Below are 27,768 nucleotides of genomic sequence, written 5' to 3'. Positions count from 1 at the left end.
CATGTTAACAAATGCCCAGTTATCAAAAAAAATAAAAAATGCCCCCTTATCAAGTAACCAAAGAAATAAAATTTTAAATTGAAAACAACATTTTATATTTTTAAAAATTGTGCATGCAATTTTCTGAACATTGTTAACGAAAAAATAAACGACAAGATATGACAACTTTTGTTGTACAATATTTGATTGTAAAACTGTTCACGTAGGTGTAAGAGACAAGACAAAAACTATAACACTCTCGTATCTTACACAACTTTTGTCTAAGGCACTAATTATCTAAAGGCTTAATAGTAGTTTTGATCTCCTAAATATCCGAAAGTTGCGATTTTGGCCTCGTAACAAAATAAAATACAATTCAGCCCCCTAAGTACGACTCCTTTTGCAACTTTGGCCCCATGCCAATTTTGACCAAGTCAATGTTGACGTGGACGCCACGTGTGTAATTTTTTAAATTTAAAAAAAATTAAAAAAAGATAAGTTTGTCCTATATTGTTTCACATTATCCTAATTTGTCTTGAGTTGTTAAGTTCACAAATCAAACGTAGAATAAGGTCACGTCAACTCCACACATTAAATAAAATAAAGGATCATATTAACTTGTGCCCTTAAGACACTAGTTAGCTTAAAATGAAAATTAAAAATAAATTTTATATTGAAAATATATCTTTTAAAATTTTGAAGACATTGAGTGATTTTATATTTGCCTTTTTGACTTATGCCCCAAGAGTATAAGTTAACATTTCCCTTAAATAAAAGGAAAAGAAATGTGGCGGCTAAATAGCAGCCAGTGGGGTTCAAATAACATTACTCAAAAACAAATGGATAGCAACACACGTTCAGAAGTCCGCGGGTCACCACTCACCATCGTCACTCGTCAACGGACTCGCTCTATTGCTTCCACTTCACTGTTTTTCTTTTTCGAGAGAAAGATTTTCAAATTCGAAGATTCAGCGTGACACCGTAACCGTACTCTTGCGTCGCTGAACGGTGATGATGGAAGCTTTATCAATGGCAAGTGTATCGTTCCCAACCATCTCTGTTTCCAGATCCAGATGGAACTCTAGCTACCGTCCGATCAAATGCGCCGCTCAATCCCTTCCTCTAGTTGATAATGCAGATAAATTTATAGAAGCTTCGAAGAAAGGGAACGTGATTCCTCTGTACCGTTGCATATTTTCCGATCACCTCACTCCGGTTCTTGCTTATCGGTGTTTGGTTAAAGAAGATGAAAGAGATGCTCCTAGCTTTCTCTTTGAATCTGCTGAACCCGGTCTTCACATTTCTAGCACCGTAAGTTACTTCAATTCTATGAAGCACAAACACCAGACACAATACTGACACATTGACACCGGACATGAAATAATTGAATGTAATCACGTGTGTTCCTTCGTATGGACACGCGTGAGAAGCTTCAATCATAAGTGTCGGTGCTAACGTCATTGTTTATCCTCTCTGTTTTTTTTGCGTTCTTTGGTTTTTTTGATTGGTTGTGAAAATGTGATGTGTTTGGTTGTTGGATTGTGGTAGGGAAGGTATAGTGTGGTGGGAGCACAACCGTGTATGGAAATTGTGGCAAAAGAGAATATGGTTACTATAATGGACCACGAGGAAGGGCGTAAGACGGAGGAAATTGCGTTGGATCCTTTGGTCATTCCTCGTAGGATTATGGAGAAGTGGACGCCTCAACTCATTGATGACCTTCCTGAAGCTTTTTGTGGTATTTGAATTGTACTTATAATCGGTATTTATTTATTGTGTTGTATAATTTTACTATGCTTTGATGTTTCTGTTTGTTGTATATGTGTGATATTCATGTCTTAAATTAAAGTTGGGGGTTTTTATGTTGTACCAGTACTTAAAAAGCACCCAAAACTCTAATGATGATCAATGACGCCACTCAAAAGCAGAAGCTCGCAGTCCTTTTGTTTCTTACTATAGAGGTGCACATAGGGCATGTTTGGATTGACTTACTATATGTTTTGTTAAACTGCTTGGGAGAACTTATGAAAGCAGCAGCTTATGACACTTTTCAGAAGTTTTTTTCAGCTTAATTTCATAAGTCTCCACGATAGCTTACGAAAACAACTTATAGCATGTACAAAAACAATTTATCTTTATTTTATCTTTTCCTACATAAATAGCTCATGTAAGCTTATATATAAACACTTATCATGATAAGCACTTGTACTATAAGCTGCAAATAAGTTGTTTATCCAAACAAGGCTTTTCCCTTGCTATTGGCAAACCAAGACTTATCAAGTCACGGTCTCAGCCTTGAGAACGGAAAGGACGGTTGGCTACCTTCTAATTTTGGAAGGCAACTTCTGTTGTCATTGGAGTTTCAAACGATTTGCAACTATAGTCCACGGTCGACTACCTATCAAAGTGGTCCTAAGTAGAATTTGCGCTTAAAGTTTTGTTGTGTATGAAAAGCTGAATTCACTGGTCATGTCATCTTCATCTATTCTCTTTCCTTTTTGTGATTTAATGTTGACTGTACCTTCACAAAGTGAATACTGGTTATTCTTGATTTATTTTTCAACTTACTAGTCTACCTTCATATATGCCAAATTAAAAATGAAATGGTCTATATTGCTTACTTCCCTCACACGCTAGAGAAGATTTTTTTGTTCACTTCAACTTGTAGGAGAAAAATGAATATTGCATTGATGGACCTGGACAATTTTGTTATAAATTTCCTGCTGTGTTTTACCGTGTCGTGTTCTTTTTGCAGGTGGTTGGGTGGGTTATTTCTCGTATGATACAATGCGCTATGTAGAAAAGAAGAAACTTCCCTTTGCTAATGCCCCTATGGACGACAGAGGCCTTCCTGATGTTCATCTGGGCCTTTATGATAACGTGATTGTGTTTGATCATGTTGAAAAGGTACATTTATATTTATCCCGCCCTATCCAAATCTAACGAGTTGATTATTTTATTCATATTTAAGCAAACTCTGCTAAAATCTATGACTTGAATGATTCACATTTTTCAAAATATGAATATTTGATGGTAGGTAGACTGTTGAGTGCCATGATTCATTCTCCCCCACTGTGTGTGTGTGTGTGTGTGTGAAATCACCTCAGCTGAAAACAAGACAATTAATTGAAACTTGTTAATTGGTTTAAATTAACGCATGTCAAATGTTGATTATTACGACTTCACTCCTTCTTTGCCATCAACATGTTTAATATGAAATTCACGACTGAACCTAATAAATTGAGAGATATAAATCCTGGGCATTTACCATTTTGGTCCTGAAAAATATTTCAATTATTCTTATTTGATTTTGTTCCACCCAGAAAGCATATGTGATTCATTGGGTTCGGTTAGACCGATATTCTTCTCCTGAGAAAGCCCTCAACGATGGATTGGACAAGCTGGAAACTCTTGTATCTAGGGTACATGATATAATTACGTGAGTAAACTGTTTTTTTCTTCTTGGATTAACATGTCAAGTCAAGGATGACTTTAGTTTTGGTTTTTCAGTTTCATTTCTGTATCTTCAATTAAAATTTTCGATTTCAGCCCAAGGCTGCCTGCAGGTTCAATAAAGTTACTCACTCGTCTCTTTGGTCCTAAACTGGAGTTGTCAAACATGACAAAGGAAGAATACAAGAAGGCAGTATTGCAGGCTAAAGAGCACATACTGGCTGGTGATATTTTTCAAATTGTCCTAAGTCAACGGTTTGAGCGCCGAACTTTTGCAGACCCTTTTGAAGTCTACAGAGCTCTGAGAATTGTTAATCCTAGTCCATATATGACTTATTTGCAGGTTTGCCAATTTCGCCAATCTCACCTAATAATTTTTTTTAACAAACAATATGCATTCAAAGGTTAACTTGTTAAAATACATACTCGTATCAGGCCAGAGGGAGTATTTTGGTTGCTTCAAGTCCAGAAATTCTTACACGGGTGAAGAAGGTAACCTTGTGCAACAGTTGGCCTTGTTCACATATGATTATTCTTCTTACCAGCAATATCAATAATTTTCATATATGATTACAGTTGGCCTTGTTCTTGTTCATTACCTCTTATATTTCTTCCATTTTACTAGACTAGACATCCCGTTAACATTATGAACTTCATTCATTTTAGATCCAACAAATATTAATAGGCATTTCATATCCTTTTTTGCAGAGAAAAATCACCAATCGGCCCCTTGCTGGGACTGTTAGAAGAGGGAAAACACCAAAAGAAGATATCATGTTAGAGAAAGACCTTTTGAATGATGAAAAACAATGTGCAGAACATGTAATGCTGGTCGATTTGGGGAGAAATGATGTTGGAAAGGTAGATTGTTTTCAATTCTAGGCTTACTATCCTTTATTTCATAGAAAATTCTTGCATTATTAAGGTTCCCTGCAAACACTTGATCTAAATACAAAGCAAAATGTTTTGAACAGAGATAAAAAAGAAAGATAGCTCAGCCTCACAGAAATAATAATGGATGTTTCTTCTAGAGTCTTAAACCATTCGTAACTGTGATCCGTTGCTCATAAACACTACCCGAACAAAGTGTGCTCACACATACATTGGAAGCATATTAGGTCAGTGGAGTGTTTTACTTTTTGAGGTGCGAATAGCATTTCTTGACCTGTGGTTCTTACATTACATGGATGGTAAAAAAATCTTAAATGGTCAGTGGTCACTTGTCCGTGTTCTTATCCTGAGCACTCGTGCAGGATTTAATGATCAAGAGTGGTTCTTCTCACTCAAATTATATCACACGTCTCATTTGATTTTTGATATTACTCTATATAAAGTCACCTTTACTGTTTCATATCCATCTTTTCGGCCATCCCATTTTGGCTGCTTAAATTTTTTATTTTCTTGTCTCGAGTGAGAAGTATGGCCCCTTAAAAGCTCCTTAGGGTTGTTATTCTGACATGTTTTTAGTAGCTCTAAGATATATTTACCATTGATTTTAGGCTAAAGTGCACTTTTCCCCCTCTAACTTTCAAAAAGTTGCGATTTTGGCCCTCTATGTACAAAAACTACAATTTTGACCCCCTAAGATTTAGCCCCTTTGCATCTTTGGTCCTTTTGGCCAATTTTAACCAATTCAACGCCTACGTGGCAGCTCACTTGACTAAGTGGCATGCCACGTGTGTAATTACTGATTAAAAAAAAAAAAAAGCCACATGTTTATTGATGAATTAAAAAAAATTAAAAAGGAAAGAAAAAGGGATGGAGCACGTGAAAATAAACCCAGCAACTTCATCCATCAATCCTTCTCTTTCATCTTCTTCACCTACCAACTTCAAAAAACCCAAAATAATTATTTTTCCCCAAAATCTCAAATCTTCATAATATCATCACAGGGAACCAATGTTCTTGATCATCTTCTCTTCTTCTCTATTCACAAAATCAAACCAAAAACTTAAAATCAATTTAGAAACCAAATTAAATCCTTAAACAATTTCTGGGTTTTCTATCAAACCCAACTTAACCCAACTAAACTCCAAAAGTTGATTTTAAGGGTTTGGGTAATTTACAATCAAACACAAACTTCAATCCAGATCTAAATAACTTTTTTTGTCTTTCTGCAATCCAAATCTCATTGTTGAAAGAGATGTTTTCACTGATGGTTGTGAAAAGTAGAGTGAATGTGTAAACCAAAGAAGAAGAAATTTTCCGAAAAGAGAATGAGTGAGTGTGTGAAAGTGAAACAAATACTAGAAAGGTTTTACGGTTATTGGTAAACCGATCAGAGAGAAGAAATTCCGGCAAAATTCTCACTCCTCTGAACACCGGTGTGAATATACAACACCGCAAATTTCTTATCTCTGTCTTTGATTTTGAAGACTTTTAATTTCTCAAGAAATTCTTCTTGTTCAAGTTCAGTTACAGTGGTGCTCATGTTATATGTATTTTTTATTTTTAGTAGAGATAGAAGAAAAAGGGTGTGATTGTGATCAATAGTTAACATGATTGCAATCAATGGGTTGCAACAATAATTTTTGATATGGTTCTGACGGACCTTGGGTGAAAATGAAAAGATGATTTGGTGCAGATGATTGCTTTTGTAATATGGAAGAGAATGAGAGTAGATGAAGTTGCTGGGTTTTTTTTTTTAAGGAAAAGTTGTTGGGTTTGATGAAGGGTAGTATTGGTAGAGAGAAAAAAGGGTTTAGGTAGAAGGGTTGAAAGAGGGGTTAGTCACGTGACAAGCCTTTCCAATATATATTTTTTAATTCAAGTAATTAAACGTGGCATTTTGTTTTTTAAAAAAATATGGATATACACATGTGGCCTGCCACCTCCTTTAATGAAGTGACAAATCAGCGTTGACTTGGTCAAAATTGGCCAAAAGGACCAAAGATGCAAAGGGGCTAAATCTTAGGGGGCCAAAATTGTAGTTTTTATACATAGGGGGCCAAAATTGCAACTTTTTAAAAGTTAAGGGGGGAAAAGTGCACTTTAGCCATGATTTTATTGTGGACCCTTTGGGATAGTGTTTTTCATCATATTTACACCATTGTTGTGCCACCAAAACTTCATCAACCTCCATGAAATGCCGATGTGAATCATTTGCTTTATAAGATTAATTGATGGACGATAACTTCCTTCTTTTCATTTTCATAAAATGCATTTCTCTCTTTTTATTTTATTTGAGGGGATAAAATGTATCTCTTATATAATACATAAATTAAAAATTATTATATACTTTCAGAATATTTATCTTCAACACTAGATATTGATTTTACAAATAAATGAATTTTGTCAATACGCTTTGGGCGAATGTCATTGTTTAATATGTACACAGCCAAATTACAATAGAATCCACCTTTTTGAAGTAGTCAAAATTTCATAATGGTAACTAACATATAATTGTTTATATGTTGTGTTGATATGGATTCCATAGCTGCTTTACTGTTTGGTTCCGTATGAATCCTAATTGTTTTACACTTTGAGCAGATTGTGTGAGCTGCACAATGCTATTTTTATGTCATAACCATTGTTCTGTTGATATGCAGGTCTCCAAACCCGGTTCTGTTCAAGTTGAAAAACTTATGAATATTGAGCGATATTCCCATGTTATGCACATCAGCTCTACTGTAAGTTCTTTAATGCAAATTATATTAATAGTTTAGACTAAATATATACGTGTATATATACTCTTTCCTTAAAATTCCATATTGCCAACTTTATAATTTTCCTTCACCCATTAGTCAATTTTTTTTTTCCCTTTACCTTGCAATATCCACTATTGCATCCAGAAACTAGAATATGTGCAAGCTAGTTAGCTAGAGTGCCTTCTGATTTTACTAGACTCCATTTAGTTCAAAACCTTATCTTTGGATGATAAATTGTAACCGTCTTTGCAGGTAACCGGGGAGTTATTAGATGGCCTAACAAGCTGGGATGCATTGCGGGCTGCATTACCTGTTGGTACGGTCAGCGGAGCGCCAAAGGTAAATTATGCTCTAGGTTTTTATAGGTTCTTCACGGTATAGTTTCTGGAATGGTCAGCAGCACTTTCCTTCAGTTTTGACATCCATTGGGTTGGATAAATTTGGGATTGTTTGGGTGGGGATTAACATTTACACTTGTGCCTAGAACTGCTAGGTTGAGTCTTTGTTTGGCTTCTTTGTTCCTAAATAGTTCTCATTAGCTGTGCTGTAAAACAGGTAAAAGCCATGGAGTTGATTGATCAGTTAGAAGTGGCAAGACGTGGTCCATATAGTGGTGGATTTGGAGGCATATCTTTTTCCGGTGATATGGACATTGCTCTTGCTCTGAGGACAATGGTTTTCCCTACTAATACTCGCTTTGATACGATGTACTCGTACAAGGATGTCAACAAACGCAGAGAATGGATTGCCCATCTCCAGGCTGGAGCAGGAATTGTGGCTGACAGTGATCCAGCCGATGAGCAAAGAGAATGCGAGAACAAAGCTGCAGCCCTTGCACGTGCCATTGATCTTGCAGAATCTTCATTTGTTGACAAATGAATTTGGGTTTATTCATCATCTGTGATGCACCTTGTAAATTGATGATAATCATTTGCGAGAAATTGGGAGGCAGATTATGGGATTTTTATCAACCTGTCCTGGAAACTATTTTGTGTTTTAAAAAAAATGAAATGTAATCTTGTCTTGTTACTTTAGATGCGGCTCAATAATATCATTTAGGGAAGAGGATGTAGTTGAATGAGTCATGGAGAAAAATGAACTAAAGGTTTTTAAATGTCTACATGAATATCACCATATTTTGCTGCATCTGTTATTACATTTATATGCAACTATGCAATAACGGTATATTCTACAATAGATCGGCTTCATGGATGCTATTGTACAGATTAATAGTACAATTCCATTATCATTGGTGCTGATTCTACTGAACACGAGAGGGATACTGATAGTGCCTTGTAACGGTACTATATATCTTTTCTTTGTTTATGTGTGAATCATGCGTTCTCTAAGTGTGTAATTATGTTTCTGTCTTACACATGTTCTACCGTGATGTTAGCTTTTACAATTAAATTGTATTTTGGCATCAGCTTTTAATAAGATCTTAGGGATTAGATGGTTTCAAGGCAAAGCATGGAGGTGTACATAGGGATTATGAGCGTGGATTTAGGGGCTGTTATCCAGGACGGAAAATCTGGAAAGGGTCTTGAACAAGAGAGGTTGAGAGCTAGAAGAAAATTGAATGAGCTAATGGAGACTGTTGCAACAAACTACAGTTCGATCTATTCAAAATGACAATTTTGGTGAATGAAGACGCGGTAAAATGAAGATGGTGTCTGAGGTTATGCTAATCCACGAAACTTGATGGATAATAGAGGGAAAAAGTGGTTTGTGAAACCACTTGGGAATTGGTTGTAACTATCATGAAACAATTTTCTTAATTTCACCTTGAAGGCAATGATTCTTTTAGGCAGAGTATTGTTAGTCTTATTATTAGAGAACAATCTAAGAGAAGAGGGCATAACTTAATTGGGAGTTATGGGTAGTTATGTTTTTATAAGGTCACTTATGTTGTTTGTTTATTTTTAAGAATAAATAAAGGAAAATGTTAACGAGTGTTCTAAGGCACTTTTTAAGAACTCTAAATAATAAATTTATGGAAAATTGTACATTCAATGCACCGGAAATTAAAGTGTTAAACTTTTTCAAAGAATAATTTCTTAATTGGGAAACCTTAAAGAGTGCCCTTAGAATACTCGTTAGCAGAACCCGCAAAAAGAAAAGGAGAAAACAAGGATAGTTATTGATTAGTTACTGAAGGGAAACCAAAACTATTGAATTTCTTAGATACGAATTGCATTGTAACAATAGATATCCCATAACTAAGTTTATGCGTGAATATGTTTTCTATGTGCGTGTGATTATGTTTGTTTTAAACATTTTCTACCATAAATAGAAGTCAATTTCTACAATTAAATTGTGCAATTTCGGAGTTTTTAATATAACCATGGTATTCTGTAAAATATATAGGGTTAAATATGTTTTTGGTCTCTATAAATATATCAACTTTTCGTTTTAGTCCTTTTAAAATTTTCCTTCAACTTTTAGTCCTTATAAAATTTTCAATCACTACTTTTGGTCCCTATTTTTAAGTTAATTTTTGTATTTTTTAATGAAATTGTGCAGAAATGTGTAGAATGTTGTAAAAAATATTACCCCAAAAAATTAAAATTTTTTAACAAAACATAAATTAATTATGAATTTTTAACCGTCAAACATATAAAAATTCATATTAAATTCATATTTTGTTAAAAATTCTAATTTTTTTGGGGAGAGTTTCTTATAATATTATGCATTTTTCTGCACAATTTTATTCAAAAATATGTATTCTATATATGAGTTTACTTTAAGAGAGGGACCAAAAGTGAAGATGAAAAAAATTTTAGGGACTGAAAGTTGAATGAAAATTTTAGAGGGACTAAAATGAAAAGTTGGTATATTTATAAGGATCAAAAACATATTTAACCCAAATATATATATATATATATACACACACTAGTCATTGTTTTTTTTTTTTGGTACAATATACTAGTCATTGTTATCATTGCTACTCGGCTACATGAAGTTATCGTTTGAAAAATACTATACTTGTAGTAAAATACAAACGCCTTATAATTCACGTTTTCTTTCATTGGTTGACCAAAATTAAAGTTCACAGTGAAGGAATTGTCTATTGTCATGGTGAAAACACACTGGTAAATATGAAGAGTTTGTTAATATATTATTTATTTACAATAACACCTGAACGATTGATGTAGTTCAGTCATCGCATATGAAACCTTTATAAGTTATCACCACAATAACGCATGAAAATAATCATCATGCAGGGCAGTGCGAAAAAGATGTACACTACTAAATTGCTACAGTTAAAACTGGAGTGTTTGTGAAGCAGAAAGGAAAAACAGGAATGATAACCAAACACAAATTATCAGACACAAATGCAGCACCATGAGTAATTTTAACATTTCAACATTTAAGCAGAGGGTAATTTTGTAAAAGCTCATCCTATCCCATTCCTTCTTCCTTCTCCCTTTTTCTTCACGTTTTCTCTCTCTCAAACCAGCAAGACTTCACATCACCGACGACCCCTTCTTCTCCCTCACACCGCCGGAATCTGTTCGGATCACTACCGTCCTCACCAACATCAAATCATCACTGAGAAAATAGATCTGTTCAAAACTCCGACGAGAACTGAGCTTGGATCCGTCCTCGCCACCGCAGATCCGATCATAACACGTTTACAGGACTGAAAGAAGAAAAGACGGCAGCAGTGACGACGGCGGTGATTAGTGAGAGAAGTTACAACGGCGGCGGTGGCTGGAGAACCGGCGTTGAACATAGAGAAGGATGGCCGAGAGAGATGGTGAGAAAATTTAAAAAAAAATAATGAAAAAGATGTATAAAACTAGAGTGACATATGGCGTCTGTATTGTGTTTGGTTTTTTGTGTTCATTTATCATTCCTGGAGGAAAAAAACTACTGTGAACTACTGCGCATTTCATAGTTATCAAGGAGGCGTGAAAATATTGTATGTGGCTTTTATTTCTTTGGCAACAGTTAAGGAGTCGGAAAGGGAATAGCCAGAAAGTGCTCAAGCACGTCTCATTTATACATGAAAAAAGGATTATCTTGTGACCTGCTTTCCATGGTTGGAAATTAAAAAAACACGGATCTATGGTTTAACCAAAAACACAGTGAATCATGCCTGATGTTCTTGACGTTAAGTTTGTCTGGTATCATGCAATGCCCATTACTTGCATTGCAATATTACGAAACTAATTCTGCCATATATCATTGATATCTTGCTCAATGATTTTTCTCCACAATCCTAATACCTAATGCGTAATGTACTTTACTTGATTCAAATATGTTGTTTTTCGCTCTGTACTTTTAGCCAGCATGTAGAAAGATATGTCCACTTGTTATCTGTATCGTTCTACATCACATAATATTTATTTCCATTTTCCTTATTTTACACATGAAACATGTAAAATAACACTCTTTCGTTCGTAACATTATATATTTAACACTACCATCCTACCACCAATAATCTATATCTTTGGCTATATGCCTCATTCTGCCCGTGATCCCTTAGCCATTGCATTTTACATGGCATCTCTTAACACCCGACCTTAAAACCCCTCAAAGAGACTTCTCTATTCAACCTTCAACAGTCATCATTTTATAGTACAATTCCTAAACATGGTTTTAAATAATCCATATACATTTTTCTCAAACTCACATTTGTAATCAAATTTCTCTATTGGCACAACTTCCATAATAATTGCCAAGTTTTTTATGCAGTTTTCGTATCACAAAAACACAATTTAGGAGCATGTCACCCTGTTATCGTGTATTCTAAGATGCTCCTCTCTCCTTTTCAAGAATAACTAGTAAAATTAAAATAAACAGTTATAACAAAATCCAAGACATTTAAACCCTAGGCATGCATCCCTTATATCATAGCCCTCTTGGACACACTCATACCCTCTTGCACTATTCTAATGGATAGAGAAAGGAGAGGGGTAATTACATATCAGGACACCATTGTCTTCTACCGAGAGCCTAACATCAAATGAGGAAATGACAACATGCCTACAACGTTATATGGTAAAAGCCAATAAAGAGCATTTCGAGCATGTAAAAGAAAGAAAATGGTGAGTAAAATTGGTGGTGCCATCCCTCCTGATAAAGAGCATGGAGTGCTCAACAGCCTGCTTGCTCTGATTAATGACTTGTGTGATTGAAAGACCAATGCTTATTTCCACAGTAACCTTTTAAATCTTGAATGCCATTGGTCAACTAGATTTTCTAAATACAGTTCCAATAGTTTCAAACTAATGTTCTGAACCATCACAACAAAAAAGGGAATTCTTTCAATAAAAGGTTTCAACAACATATATCATAACCAACTCTAACACCACTGTTATGATTTTCTATGGTACACATACAACGCGTTGTTAAAAAGTAATTGAATTCTAAACCAGCTAACTTTAGGATGACGATGCTAATTGCTTCAATTTTGCCTGTAAAATAACCCCAGCTTCATCCGCGACATTTTTCTTTTTGGACGCAACCTGCATTTGTAATTACATCATGAACTTTTCTTGAACAAGATTTCATTATAGTTTAGCCAAAATGATTAAGCTCGTTTCCTGACAAAATATCAAATTAGGGTTCAAACTAAAACAAATGTTATTTGAATGATCACTCTCCACAACAAAATAACCGCATTTTGTATAAATACATATATCAAGATCAAATAGGAGTACTTAATAACAAAATTAATTACCTCAACAAGTTGATCAAAGTTAGATTTGAGTAAATTGATTTTGCGCTCGCAGTAATCCTTTCCTTCAGGCATGGTTTTCTGTTTTCAGCATCAACACAACATTCAAATCAAGATTAATATTCCTTAAACCTAAAAAGACGAATATATATTACAGATCTAAATTAATTAATCGGGGAAAGAGCTCACCTCGACGAAATAACCAGTTCCGATATCGACGAGAACGTGATGAGGATCTTGAAGAGTAGCAGGAACGTAGAGGGAAGCGGTGAGAGGAACAAGGATTTTACTACCGAGGGAACGGAGAGAGAGATCGTTGAGAGCGGTGGTAGCGAGTTCAAGACGAGTGGTTGCGGTGCCGATATTGTTGAGACTGTCTTGAAGAAGGTTAACTTCCATATCTGCTTGTTCCTTAACTGCTTTCAACTGTTCAACGCTCATCCTCTCTAGAGTCATCGCTCCGCTACCACTCTTCGACGAAGCCATTTTTGAACTTTCTCGATTCTCGCCGTTCGCTCTCTAAACCCTCGTCCACCTCCAATTTGATTACAATTACAACAAACTACTCAATACACCATCCGTGGTTGATATAAGTAAAATTCACTTTTTATATACATTTATATGGTCTTTTCTTTTACCATTTAGTTTTATTAATAAATACCTCACCAAAATAAAATCTTTTTAAATATTAAACTAAGAGTTTTTCTACTTGCACCCTAGTTAATCATAGTTGCATTCTAAAATGACAAGATTATCCTTTCATAAAATTTGATTTACAAAAAGCCTATTCCTTCTTTTTTGGTTACACCCCAAAACTCTTCTTCCAAAACCATAATTCTCCAACCGATCGATTGTGTTCTGCGAAGATTTTCAAAACCATACTTTCTCACGTCCATTCATGATTTCAAAGAAAATTCGAAGCAAATCAGGTTAACAAGTGTTGTTCTTCAATCGATTGTGTTTTTCTTGTTATGGGTTCTCAGTTCTGATTTTGTGTTTTCCTTGTTCTGCGATTCACAGTTCTGCGATTTTGTAAACTCAGTTTAAGTAGGTTCATGTAAACTCAGTTTAAGTATGTTCATGTAAACTCAGTTTAAGTAGGTTCATGTAAACTCAGTTTAAGTAGGTTCATGTTAACTCAATTTAAGTAGGTTCATGTAAACTTAGTTTACATGAACCTACTTAAACTGAATTTAAGTTAATCTTGCCAATGTAAATTAAAACCGTAATCGTACAGTGCATCAGTGCAGTTGAAGGAAAAAAATTGAAACTAGCAAATAGAAGAAGAAATTCACTTACTTATATCCAATTGAGTATGGATGAAAAATATTTTGATTCACTCTTTAATTTTCATGGAGATTGATATTGAACATCAAATTGTTTGATCGATCGCTTTATGGGGTGAAAGAGGGTGAAACTCACTGACAATGAATAAAATTAGGGTTTTAAGAAAATTTATATAAAAGGGCAATTTTGAAGTTGATCGTTTATATTTTAATAGTTTTAAGTTGATCTCAAACGTTCGCGTTGATGTTAAGAATAGAAAGGACTAACTTAAAAATCAATAATGAGTGAGAACAACTCCACTAAACTAACTTGAAAAAACTATAGTGAACTAACTTGAAAAATAAAATAAAAATAGGGTTAATAGACTTTTACCCCCTGCTATTTGGGGGTCTTTTGGTATACCCCCCTAACAAAAAAAAAATTGGAGAATCCCCCTTGTAAAATGAAGATTCTTTGATTTTCAACCCTGATGCCATCTGACTGGATTAATGAATTGATGTGGCACGCTGACTGTGTAGTGATGAGTGAAGTGGCAATGACACATCATATTTTTTATTTTTAAAAGTATGTTAAAAATGTGAAATACCTAAAATACCCTTAATGATAAATTAAAAAACTCGATTATTTTCCTTTCTCTTCTTCTTCAGCGGGTATCATCTTCTCTCTTTTTCCCCATTGTTCTTCATTCTCTTCTCCAGATCTCATCCTTATTTATTCTTCCTTCTAATTTTTTTTTACAAAAGTTCTTTTCTATTTTTGGTTATTCCATTTAAATTTCTTTTAATTAAAAAAAAAAAAACATCATTCTCTTCTTTCTTCTCTCCACCGTATCACTCTCTTCTCTCTCTCTTTCTTCCTTTCTTTTTCTTTTTTCTTCTCTTCTGTCCCACCTTTCTCTTCTATGTTTATGTTCTTCCTTCTGTTATCTCCCACCTTCTCTTTTTGGGATTGATTCAAGCTGATTGGAACAGAATTCGAACAGAAGAAGGTTGGATTCAAGCTGATTTATTTTCTGGGTTTGATGCTCGCATTGTTGTTGTTGTGTTTAATGTGGGTTGTTGCTGCTGCTTTGATTTGAGAGAAAGGAGGATTTGTTGTGAGTTTTTTTTTTATCGGAAAAAGATGTTGTATTGTGTTTTGTTATGCTGACTTTGTTGTGTTGTTGTTGTGTGTTTAATTGATTTGGAGTTTAAGTCTCATGGAAGCAAAGAGATTGAAGGGAGGTGGAGTAAGAGAGTAAGAAAAAAAAAATCTGGAAAAATGATGATAGAAGAATGAGATAGTGAGGAAGAAGATGAAGATATGGTGTTTTTAATTTTTTTTTTAATGTAATTGTTAATTAATAAAAAAAATGTAGGTGGAAAAATAAAATAAAAAGCCAACTCATCATGTGAGGGAGAGAAGAACAGAGCTTCACACAAACAATTAATAATAAATAAATAAATAAAATTAATAGTAATAATGATTCGGTTCGGGTTAGGGTACATAAGGGTTCAAACTGTCCACCCGAACCGAACCGAATAAACCCATCATAACCTGAAAAGTGCACACATACAACCCGTGACCCGTATTAACCCGAACCGGTTGGACCCGATTGCATCGGGTTGGTTGACCTGAGTTTGCCCATTCCTAGTACATGATTGTTGTGTAGTTTGACCTGAAAAGTTCTGAAATTGTGATTCACCCCAAAAATAAGTCATTTTATGCAATTATATAGAAAGCTCAATCATTGGGCACTTGGAGACTAATGAGAGTCACAAAGTACAAGGAAGAACCAACATAAATTATTCCTTTAAATTGTGATCTACAACACAGACTTTGACTAAAGCTTCAGTTCCATCTTTCACAAAAAACCATTTCACAATTAACAACAACCATTGGAGTAGATTTTATCCCCCAAGACTTCTTTTTAAAGGGTTATCATTAACCATCGCTTCATTTTCCATAGCAAAGATGCAACATAGATAATGTATAAGTGCCTTGTTTGACTAAGAATTCACAGAACCCATATATACACTGTAACAGACCATCACTAAATAAATTAACTAAAGCAAATCAAATAGTAAAAAGATGTAAGGATAATATAAAAAAAGACTCAATTCTGAACATGATCAATTGAAAAATCAAGGACAATGACAGTAGCATATTGCAAAATGAAATCGAGCTCATGCTCAACACACAGACTAATAAATCACTCCCACTATTACAAATATATTGATATTTAAGGTCGCACATTTCATTTTAAAGCACTGAAAATATGAGCAGTGAAACAAGAATCATTGCCATAAACTTCATTGAAGAAAATAAAACCATACTTTTTTCAGAACAACTTTCTTCTGTGTTATTTTCTGAAGCATCAAATTTCGCCAGGCACTTCTTTAATGGCATCTTCACCCGGCCCAGAATAGAAAGGCTAGTGCATATATTTGTGAGTATTTCACAAGTCAGAGCAGTTCACGTTTAGGCAGTATGTTGTATAAGTTCAACAAGGACTGGTTAGCGTTTTGAATGCACAAAGATTGACCAGAAAATTCGAGAACAGATAATCATAAGTCATAACAAACCTCATCAAGAGATGGCAATGAATAATCCAACGGATACAAAGGTACTAGAGAGTTACTTGGACTAGCCTCTGTGCTGCCAACATCTTACGGTTAGAAAAGTAAGATCATCAATAAAATCAGAAGATTAATGAAGATCTTTTAACTAACTAACTTTGAAAATCATGTAATCCCCATCATCAGTCACAAAACACACTAGTAAGCATAAAGAAAGTTGACAGCAGAAAGTAATATTAGAATATGTCTTTGCTAAATCTAAGCAATTATGCATCTGGTATGGCTTTAACTTTAAGGGGAGACAATATTAAAGGAAGAAAGCCAAAGAAACATGCAGCTGGTATGGCTTTAACTTTAAGGGGAGAGAAAATAAGTCCTCAAAAAAACATAGAAAACAAAATGCATATCATTATTTGAGTCAGAATTGGCAAAATGTAGAAAACTTGTTAACCACTGCTGGTACTATAATTGGTAAAATCTAGAAAAGAAGGTTTAACTGCTAAAACGATCCTGATCTCCAGCAGAACAGTCATTATGATTCAACTCTATGTATCATAATTTAAGTTTTATAAGCAACACCAGCAAAAATATGTACAAAATTTCATTGAAGTTAACTAATAATAATAGGAGAAAACTTACATTTAAAACTAAATTCAACATAAAATGTATCCAGGACCTTGCATTAAGAGAAACTGAGAAAGCATATCAAGCACGACGTTTACTCAAACGCCATGAATTTGGCTCGTGGTATCTATCATAGAGTGGTTCAACACGTTCTTGACGCTTCCGTTTACTCATCTTTGTAGGATCTGCCACTTTGAAGAATCTTGGAGCCAATTCAACAAGCCATTTGGGGTCTATGACTGTTACCTCGCGCATATATTCCTTAGTTGTCATTACAAGCTCGTGGTATATGACCCAGTCTGGCTGCCTCTGGAACAAAGCCGAACTTGGATGAATATATACAGGCTGATTCTCAACAAGGGTTCTGTAACCTTCCTGGGGGTCCTTTCTAGCTGCATGAAAAAAGAACCCTGCAGTGATAGCCTTCCTGATCTTGGAGAAGTTTTTTCCAGCACTCACGATATCCAATTTGTACCTGAATATCAATGTTGATGATTTAGAGTACAATTTAATATAAATGATACTTTACATGACTAATGTCATCATAATAACTATAAACCACACAATCACAGCAAAATGTTGGTTACAATAATTGCAATGAGAAGCCCAGAGTAAAAAATACTTGGGTATCCCTTATATAATGGAGAAGAAATATCCCATTTCATTATGGGTCATGCTAACTTGTAGGGCACATGTTAAGCATTAAATTCTTGCCACTAATGGTAAGTATTAATTGAAAAAAATTAATATTAGATTTTTTGAGCAATAAATTAACGCAATTTCCGAGACATAATTTCTATTAGTGGAATCCTTAACATTAGGGCACAAGTTAACATTTCCCTTTCATTATATATATATATATATATATATATATATATATATATATATAGAGAGAGAGAGAGAGAGAGAATAAAATATTTAAAATGGATCCGGCTCCTCTAAAGTGAGCAACTCACATTGGAACTCACTTTAGAGTGTAAAGTGGACAATATCAACCGTTAATTAACAAATTAAAGTAGATATTGCAGATACATCATAACAAATCATGAGTTTGATACAATAACAACCTTTGATTTTCTCACGTTACACTTAACTCACTTTAGAGGATCCCCATTAAAAATCTAGGGCATCAGTAAAATCGTCGAGAGTCTAAAAAAGATTGTGCAAACTAAAATATATAGAACTGAAGTGGAGTCTTGACATAGGGCTGAAGTCATTGCTGTGACAAAAAGATCATGGGCTCGAGTTATAAAATTAGAATGTTGTAAATGCTGTGCAAATACAAGGCTACTTATAATCTCTGAAGCACCGAACACAAGTACACAAAAAATGGCAGAGTGCGAGACTGCGAGTACATACCACGTACGGCATGGATACGTGCAGGGTGCAACTTATTGTCGCACTGATTTTTTTTATTCTAGTTGGACAGCAGAAACGGCTAGTTTGGGGCGGGCACGCAAGGGTGAAAACATGTGGGTTAAATTGCACAAAACAGGTTGGGTCCACAACCATGAAACAATACTGGGTTCTCTCCTCCAGTAGATCAAAACTGGTGGGAGTCTGTGACCGTACGACTATCTCTCAAATTTTTCAATTCCCTCGGTACGAACACACACTCTCTATTTCAGTGTTGGAGCTGGTATAGCTGAGCATAAAACTCTAGGTATAATTACCGTTGAAGTTAGGTTTTAGTCTATTCAGGGACTGCGAGAGGAAAAGGGATAATCAAAATAATAAAATTATATTGATATTGATGTCGAGTGATATGCTGGTTGTTATTACAGAAGACAAAGCACTATTTTCAATATATTTTGTATACTACTGAACTAGACAAAAAATGCATAGTTGATTGACTAATCACCTTAGTATCTCTTGCACTACACCTAGTATTGTACATGTACAGGCACAAATCTGTTACTCTCATATTATTTAGACACAGAAACTAGAGTTACAAAGAAGTGTATCATATCAGCATATATGATAAGGTCCCCTTGGAGGAGCTTATTTGAGTTTATCAGATGCTGATATGAGGTGGTGGCACATATCAGCATATATGATAAGGTCCCCTTGGTGGAATGGATTGTGTGAAACATATCAGCATGTATGATAAGGTCCCCTTGAGAAACTAGAGTTACAAACAAGTGTATCATATCAGCATGTGAATAAGACGCCCTTGTTAGTTGTAATTTTGACCATGTTTCAATTAACTTATTACAACAAATTTTGAAACATGCATTACGATACTTCGGGATTAAGACTCACAGTGTGTGCTAAATTTAATGATCAAATAAAAACCAAAAGAAAGGGAGCGAGCACGGGAAAATTATGATATAACATTTGAGATAAATTCGATAACCTAGAAATGAATCTGTAATTGTATTCTAAATTATGTAGAGAACTTAATCTGTTATAATGCATGTATGCAGTGAGGCCGTAATTCTAAAGGTTCCAACTACACCTAAACTTTAGAGACCTAAAAAAACACAAGGGGAGACATGTGCTCTTCAGACTAGCTACTCTAACAGAAAAGATAAATGCATAAATATGTTATAACTTATTCCTGAATAGCCCCTCAGCCCGGGAAAAAAGGACCAACATTCTCTGTCTTTCAGTTTCAGGTTGAGGCTGGGCACAACTTGAAACGATTGACAATCTAAAAAAATTATCATGGCCACATATCATAGGTAGTAGAACTCTAATATTTATTTTATACATTTTCACACAATCCATTCCACCAAAGTATAGTACTGAGGTGGTGGCACATCACCTTTACCATCATAAGCTTTTCCTTTCAAGAGGCAAATTTCACATGTTTTTTTTATCATCATGTTATAAAAATTACCTAGGACTATAACTCCTTCACACGGGAATGTATTCTCTCAATTTATTTTCTCTCATGTGCATTCAATCTCACCATTAAGTTTTTTTACTCAATTTTTATATTAATAACCCATCTCACCTTTTTCCATTCAATGGTGAGATTGAATACACATTAGAGACGTGAGATTTTCCTATTGAGAGGATCCATTCCCCCTTGCCACGTATTTTCCATACTCTGGAGTTATGTTGGACAAGGTTTCCCATTAATGTATTGAACTAAAAAACAAATGAAGAGTACAAAACAAAGAAACAAAAGCAAGCAAATTTTCAGAAGATATATAAATTGATAGATAGATATCTTACTTATCCATGATGGAGAGAAGTTGTTTCCTAACATCCTGGGCTCTTCTCAACGATCGAGATTGAACAAAGTTCTCAAAACACCAGGGTCCAGAAAAGTTTTTACTTTTCCAGGATTCATAAACAGCAAGTAGTGTAAGATGGTCACCCTCTGCCTGGAAAAACCTAGCCTTCTTCTGATCTGCTTGGGCTTGTTTCTCCCTGGGCCTGTAAAAAATATTGCCAGTCTGGATCATGGCAATTATGGTCAAAATCTCATCACTGCATCCAAGGTCTACACTGGCAAGCAGCATCTTGGACAGTGGCGGATCCATCGGAAATTCAGCCATTTTCCTACCCAATTTGGTTAGAAGACCCTCGTCATCCAATGCTCCAAGACTGTAAAGCTGCTCCATGGCGGAAATAAGTGCTTGGGGTGATGGTGGATCCAAAAAATCAAATGACAGAAGATCATTTATGCCCATAGCTTTCATGCTAAGAGTAGTCATGCCCAGATTTATCCTCTGAATCTCTGGAATTGCAGTAGGGGACATCTCATTCCTATATGCACTCTCAGTATAGAGACGATAACACTTTCCAGGTCCAGTACGCCCTGCACGCCCAGCTCTTTGTTTGGCAGACGCTTGTGATATCGGAGTAATCACCAAGGAATCAAGACCTTGCTTTGGGTTATAAACATTTTGCTTAGCAAACCCCGGATCAATAACATAAAATATCCCATCGATTGTCAAAGAAGCCTCAGCAATGTTTGTAGCCACAACCACTTTCCTTTTCCCAGGAGGAGCAGGATCAAATATCCTAGATTGCATTTCACTAGGAAGGGCACTATAAACAGGTAAAATGATCAGCTCAGGGACATTCTTACCTAATCCCTTCATTCTCTCATGGAGAGACTGGCAAGCAAAATCAATCTCCTCTTGACCAGTTAAGAAGAGAAGAATGTCTCCTTCAGGTTCTGTCAAGTGGATCTGTAGGACAGTGATCAAAGATGCATCCAAGTAATCGCTTTCTGGCTGTTTAGCATAAAGTATCTCCACAGGAAAAGTTCTCCCAGGAATGGTGAAGATGTTACAGTTAAAGAAATATCCTGAAAATTTTTCAGCATCAAGAGTAGCAGATGTGACAATCAATCGCAACTCAGGTCTACGCTTCACCAGCTGCTTCAGCAGTCCGAAAAGAACATCCGTATAAATTGTTCTCTCATGGGCTTCATCAAGCATTATAACAGAATACTGTGACAGACTCTCATCAACCAATATTTCCCTAAGAAGCATACCATCAGTCATGTACTTGATTACGGTATCAGGTCCAGTGCAATCCTCAAACCGAATGGCATAACCAACTTCCTCTCCTAATCTACACCCAAACTCTTCTGCAACTCTCTTTGCAACTGACATTGCAGCCACCCTACGGGGTTGAGTACATCCAATTTTACCTCTGGTGGTGTAACCCACTTCAGCAAGATACTGTGTGACCTGAGTAGTCTTACCCGAACCGGTTTCACCAATCACAACCAATACCTGATTATCATGGACAGCCTGAACCAATTCTTTTTTTAGCTTGTAAATTGGCAAACTCTGCCTCTGTTCCTGAAGAGAAAGCTTTGACCTTTGCCCAAAAGTAATGGTTTTCCCATAGGCCTCTTTCTTCCATTCTGGCATATCATAGGCCGATAAGCCAACACCCCTCAACTCCTGGGCAAGATGCCTTTCACCTGACTCTGGCATAGGGTCTTCCCAAGGACGATTGAGATCCTTTGGAATTGAATCAAGCATGGTACGCTGCTGCTGTTCTCTTACTTCTCTTCGCTCCTTTATAAGTGCAGACTGGAGCGCAGCAGCACGACCCAGAGAACCTTCTGGATTCTTGAAGATCTTAACAGGAGACATATCCATTGAGTATCTGCTCTGCCCTTGCAAGAAGGCGGGTTCATCCTCATTCATCTCAATCTCAAGCTCTTCCTCAGCACCTTCTTCTTGGTACATCACTCCATCTTCCTCATCATCATAAGTCGGATACTCCGAAACACTCAAAACCCCCGAAGCAATCAATTGTTGTGCTTCCCATCTCTCGGGAGAACTCATTCTCTTCAACGGCCTGCGCGAAGAAACAGTGTCATCCTCCTCTACAATCCTGATCCCAGAAAGCCCTGTCCTAACCACTGGTCCATCCTTCGAGTCCTGCGGATTCGTCCGAAATGAATCCTCCTCCTCCGAGCTCTTCTTCAACGGAAGAAGATCCTTCCCAGTATGTTGATCAACATCCCTCATGGAAAGACTCAACTTGGAACCAGAAACAGAAATCACCTTCACATAAACCTGTTGATCCCTTTTAACAACCTCTTTAGCATTAACAATCTTCCTAGTAGCCATCTGAGAAACATGAACCAAACCCTCCTTTCCTCTAAAATCATCCAGCTGAACAAAACACCCAGTATCCATCACCCTAGAAATTCTTCCTTTATAAACCATATACAACTCGGGCTCACCTGAACCACCACCACCACGCTTCGAATCTCTTTCTCTCCTCCCTTTCTGATTACCATCAGTCTCCTCCCTTCCATCTTCATATTCATCTCTCCTCCGCCTCTCATATCGATCCCTATCTCTGCCTCTATCATCCCCCCTTTTATCGCGTCTATCTCTGTCTCTATCATTTCCTCTTCTATGATCTCTTCTATCATCTTCTTCATACCTATCTCTGCGTCTATCTCTTCTATCCCTATCTCTATCTCTGTAACCACCATCATCTTCATACCTGTCCATTGGTGGTTCCATTTGTTTTTGTTTCTCTCTAGCTTCGATTTCGATCTCTTCTCGAAGCTCCTTAGCACGATCCCTATCATCTGAAATTGCCAAAGCCTTGAACTTAGTATTGGAGGTGGAACTCTTCACGTTCTGATTCTCTTTCTCTTTTTTAGGATTAGGAGGAAGAATAGCGTGGATAATGGTGAGAAGAGTTCGAACAAAGTAATCCGGCATCTCAGCACCGTTTTCTTTGAGTATAGCGTCGAATTCCTCAACCGAGTTAGAAGAATGACCTAACTCGGTGATGAACTCGGCGAGAACCTTATCGCCGGTGCCGGTGTGAGATTCTAACTCAGTGCATACCTTAGATACAAGTGAAAGATACTCCAGTTTCTTCAATCCATCTTGTGGAATTTCAGCGGTAGCCATTGAACAAAGCAACAACAAAAAAAATTAGGGGAAAATCGGTGGTATATATGAATGAATTAAAGGCGGTGCCGGTGAGAGAAAGGATTGTGAAGCCCTCTATACCGCCGCGCTTTCTTAGTAATTCTTTATCCGTGGGAATTGAAAAGTGGATCAAACCTATTTTGATTTTTAGATTTTGTATGAGTTTCGGTGTGTAGACACAAGAAGAATTAAATAACAATAATCATGTGTAATAGTATGAGGGTAGACTCTTAATAAACAGTAGTGATATTTGAACAACTATTTTGCTATAATTTTTGGGATAATATTGTTGTGCTCTCTTTTTATTGGTCAAAAACAATAGAGAGAATAAGAAGATAATGTGATTATAAGAGAAGATTATACAAAAGTTGTACAAATATCATTTCTCATTAAGAAAAACATGGGAAAATTGATGTTGACACATTGCATAAAGCTGTGTCACACGAGTAAAATACGCTTTTGCCCCCTCGGCAGTTAAATGCCGAGTAATTCGAAATCGGCTGCAGTTAACTGCTGAGGAAAACAATTATGCACACAGTGGGTTCTGCATAATTCTAAAGCATTCTCAAGCCATTTTTCGGCCAATTTTTACCTGTAATTAAACCAAAGCATTTCCAAAGGCAATATAAATCATACAACATTGAAACTCGGTCATAAACAAGAAAAATACAATATATTTTACAATTGTCCATAATTAAATCAAACCGACATTTGGTTCAAATTACATAAAAGTTTGAAATTCATCAAAAAGTTACAAAGTGTCCATAATTAAACAACTCATTACACATCATTATATTAAATCCCTACTTACATTCATCACAATTGCATATGGAACGAACATACATATATAATATATTATTTTCCACCATATTCCGAAACATAAATTCGACGTCGCTATCGTCTTTAATAAGCCAAGGCATATAGCTTGTCGTGTTCCATGTGTATTCATCTCTATCTTCTCCTAGGTCTATGCATGACATTTGACCAAACAAGTGACGTGTATATTGATTTTCACCAAGATGCTCAAAATAAGTGTTAAGTTGTGCCTTCAAATCATCAAAAGAGTCTGTTGGCGTTATGATAACCTTAATTGTCTTTTTAAAAGCGGAGTACCTAACACGACCTTCAATTTTTGCAACCTCATACATGTTTCACTTGACAAAATCTTTAAGAAAAGAATCATAGATTAGAACAAAATTAAATGAAATGTAATAACGAATAAATCAATTGCGTAGACATTAATGACGAATAAATAAGTATGGCACTAGTTTCACCACATAAAAGTCATATTATCATATATATCAATATAAATGACATAATGTTAATTATATATTGGCCACGAAAAATTGGCGTTACAATTTCGACCCCAAAATATACGTTTGTGTAATTTCTACCAAAAAAAAGACTAACACCGACAAAAAAATCACTCATTAAAGACCAAGTGATTAAGAAAGATCAAGTGAATTAGAATCTTCCTCATCTTCCGCAATAACTTCAAATTGTTGCTTTGATTTTTCGGGAGTGTCAAGCAAAATAGACACCACTTTGTTTGACTCCTTTTGTGGTTTCGGCGGTTTGTTTCCACTTTCAAAAGCCATGAGCTTCCGGAACAACTCATGTTGATCCAAATACTCATCTTCCCAAGTCACCGCATCTTCTTTCTTGTGATTGTGCCACTCCATAGATGATGGAGGTAGTGGACAACCATTTTTCAAATAAATAAGCACGAAATGATTCGGAATTGCCTCAAGGCACATGATGGGAGTATTTTGCTTACCCGACGGTGGTGGCCCTCTTAGTGGGAAAAAAGATTCCGAGTTTCCAACTTCAAGATTTGTCAACACGACCACGCACCTTTTGTAATAATTAGCAACAATGTGTCCCATGTCAGAAAAAGTCAACCACTTACCAACAAGATGTACACAACTTTTTGTATTTGTCGGAGGATGTAAGCCATTTAAAATGTAGTTAAAACGATTCTCACCCGCAAGTACTTCAACATAATCATCTCTATGATCTTTCAACTCTTGAATAAGAAGTGTACGAATCATGATATGATTTTGTTCGGTCAAGCCCATGAACTCGGTTATAGCCCGGAATCCACAATGTACATCGCCAATAACATCTACCACTTTTTCAATAAATGGAAGCATAAAGTGTGGCATATAATCAATAGGCCTCATAACCGGGATAGCCTTAGGCTTTGAATACCGAGAAGGGGGTGAAGTGGGTTAAGTGATGTTTTACCGAGACGAGCATCTTTTATTCTTTTATATGATGATGTTGTTGGTGATGGTGACGATTGACTATCCGGATTTTGGGAATCAACAACCTCCCACGAAGAAGAGATCCGACTAGTCGATGTAATTTTTCCTTTAAACCTCACAATGTCTACTTTTTTCTTAGCTCCCTTGGTTGGTACTTTTCGTGGTGGTGGAGACATCATGGTGGTTTCAGGAAATGCCAACTACCACAAACCCTCTTTGACTTCAAGCTTCATTTGAAAAGGGAGTTTCTTGAGACGTTCTACAATAGCCTTCAACTCAACCTTGACACAAAAACCAACTTCGTTACTTTCTTCGCCCATATGTAACCTATGTCAATGGTGGTGTATCTCATCCAATAAAATTGGCTTCTTTTCAAGGAGTTTAGTAGCAATTTCGCATGCACATGGTAGCCCGTAAGATGTCCTTTGAACACAACCATAAATGTCATTGTCCATGCACAATGTTTCCCTACAACGTGTCTCTTCCAAAGCATATCTAGACACATGACAACCTAAGCCGGAGTACAAAATGACATCTTTAAATTTATGTTCCAACACAGTAACGCTCTGACCAAATGTTGTTTGTATCGCAATGAACTGAAGCAACAACATGTCATATATTTTCTCCCAACAAGTACCCAAATCACCCACACTATTGTCCAAATATTTATCCAATAAAGCATGAGCCGATTCGACCCTGTTAGTGGTCCTGCAACCAAGATGCAACATATGGTTTGTCCATGCCTTCACTATTTTCTCCTTCACTTCATTCAAGGTGGTCATGGCATAATTTTTGAAAAGTGGGAAATCACTACATGAATCTTGGAACTCCACTAATGCATTTGCATATAACTCTTGAGTGGGCGATTCAACCATAGCTTTCCATGCCATCATTATCTTCTTCACAGCATCGCTAGGTTTCACCTCTTTCCCATCCTTTTTTCCCAAAGGATATCTACAATCTAAGACGCACATTTGTTTAACATTTGCTTGCACATGAAAGTAACAATTCATTGCATAACTTTCGGGGAAAACATTTGCAACCGCTTTCATCAAAGACATATCACTGTCGGTCACAATCACCTTAGGCATATTCATCTTTGACGTAAGAAGTTTACGCAACATTTTTAAAACCCAAACAAAGTTTTCCTCTTTCTCATGTGTCACATATTCAAACTCAACCAAATATGTCAAATCGGTCGAAGTGACCCCAACTACCTCAAACACTGGCATTTTATACATGTTGGTTTTGTAGGTAGAGTCCATAATCAAAACCGTTGGAAAATTGTTAAACAACTTAAAGGATGTTGGATGAGCCCAAAAGATATCTTCGATTGTAGTACTTTCACTTTGTGTTCTTGACTAATAAGTATAGTTGTGCTCCTCCAACTTCGAGATTAGATATTGCAACGACTTATTGTCACCTCTATTTGCCTTCCATTTTTGTTGACGTTCAATGTACACTTGCTTCACATTTGTCATGCAATGTGGTCTTTTGTTCTTCAAATGTATCAAAATATTTCTTGGAAGCATCTTGCTCTTGGTCAAGTCGCGTACAATCTTCTTGTCCTCCTCCTTTAATCTACCAGCAAGAATGTGTCATTCTAAAGCCGGCTTCATCGCATGGTTGTGAGCTCCATTAAGAATGTTCAATCCCCATTCTTTTGTTTGCTTACTTTGATATTCACTAATCATGAACAAGCACACATATTTTCTTGAGCCCGTTCTCGCATGCTTCGGTTTTTTTTTTTTCCGACACTTTGTGAGCTCCACTCCTTTCACACACTAGGCGGAACATTGGATTGATCAAGCTTGATCTTTGTGTAACAATTGTAAATAAACATGTCATCCATGTTTTTAATTTGTTAAGCTGCTACCGGTTTCATTTTAC

General features: G+C 36.1%; 3 protein-coding genes across 10 annotated transcripts; 1 reads left to right on the top strand and 2 right to left on the bottom strand.

The window, feature by feature from the left end:
• Positions 1 to 820: 820 nt before the first annotated feature.
• Positions 821 to 8,241, top strand: LOC11428335 (anthranilate synthase alpha subunit 2, chloroplastic). The gene is made up of 10 exons (XM_024772607.2): positions 821 to 1,290; positions 1,528 to 1,717; positions 2,735 to 2,886; positions 3,303 to 3,418; positions 3,529 to 3,775; positions 3,868 to 3,924; positions 4,141 to 4,293; positions 6,981 to 7,061; positions 7,332 to 7,418; positions 7,635 to 8,241. The coding sequence occupies exons 1-10, from the start codon at positions 991 to 993 to the stop codon at positions 7,956 to 7,958; spliced, it is 1,707 nt and encodes a 568-aa protein (XP_024628375.2). The 5' UTR covers positions 821 to 990; the 3' UTR covers positions 7,959 to 8,241.
• Positions 8,242 to 12,198: 3,957 nt separating this feature from the next.
• On the bottom strand, positions 12,199 to 13,355 carry LOC11446741 (probable prefoldin subunit 5). Of its 2 annotated transcripts, none has more exons than XM_003592686.4 (3): positions 12,955 to 13,355; positions 12,769 to 12,846; positions 12,199 to 12,631 (listed from the first exon to the last, which is right to left on the bottom strand). In XM_003592686.4, the coding sequence occupies exons 1-3, from the start codon at positions 13,249 to 13,251 to the stop codon at positions 12,599 to 12,601; spliced, it is 408 nt and encodes a 135-aa protein (XP_003592734.1). In that variant the 5' UTR covers positions 13,252 to 13,355; the 3' UTR covers positions 12,199 to 12,598. The 2 variants fall into 2 exon arrangements, with proteins under 2 accessions (XP_003592734.1, XP_003592733.1); XM_003592685.4 differs by having other exon boundaries at positions 12,199 to 12,553; positions 12,955 to 13,354.
• Positions 13,356 to 15,464: 2,109 nt separating this feature from the next.
• Positions 15,465 to 23,783, bottom strand: LOC11443762 (probable pre-mRNA-splicing factor ATP-dependent RNA helicase DEAH5). 7 transcript variants are annotated; one of them, XR_005643913.1, is made up of 5 exons: positions 20,418 to 23,783; positions 17,250 to 17,709; positions 16,617 to 16,699; positions 16,368 to 16,465; positions 15,465 to 15,709 (listed from the first exon to the last, which is right to left on the bottom strand). XR_005643913.1 is itself a non-coding variant. In XM_024772598.2 (2 exons), the coding sequence occupies exons 1-2, from the start codon at positions 23,588 to 23,590 to the stop codon at positions 17,316 to 17,318; spliced, it is 3,567 nt and encodes a 1,188-aa protein (XP_024628366.1). In that variant the 5' UTR covers positions 23,591 to 23,783; the 3' UTR covers positions 16,999 to 17,315. The 7 variants fall into 7 exon arrangements, 1 of the variants encoding a protein (XP_024628366.1); XR_005643912.1 differs by having other exon boundaries at positions 16,617 to 16,689; XR_005643911.1 differs by having other exon boundaries at positions 16,617 to 16,684.
• Between the last annotated feature and the right edge of the window lie 3,985 nt (positions 23,784 to 27,768).

Source organism: Medicago truncatula, chromosome 1, assembly GCF_003473485.1.
Source record: "Medicago truncatula cultivar Jemalong A17 chromosome 1, MtrunA17r5.0-ANR, whole genome shotgun sequence".
Classification (NCBI taxonomy): Eukaryota; Viridiplantae; Streptophyta; class Magnoliopsida; order Fabales; family Fabaceae; genus Medicago; species Medicago truncatula.
The sequence above is the reverse complement of the archived record's forward strand: the minus strand, read 5'-3'. Positions and strand labels throughout refer to the sequence as shown.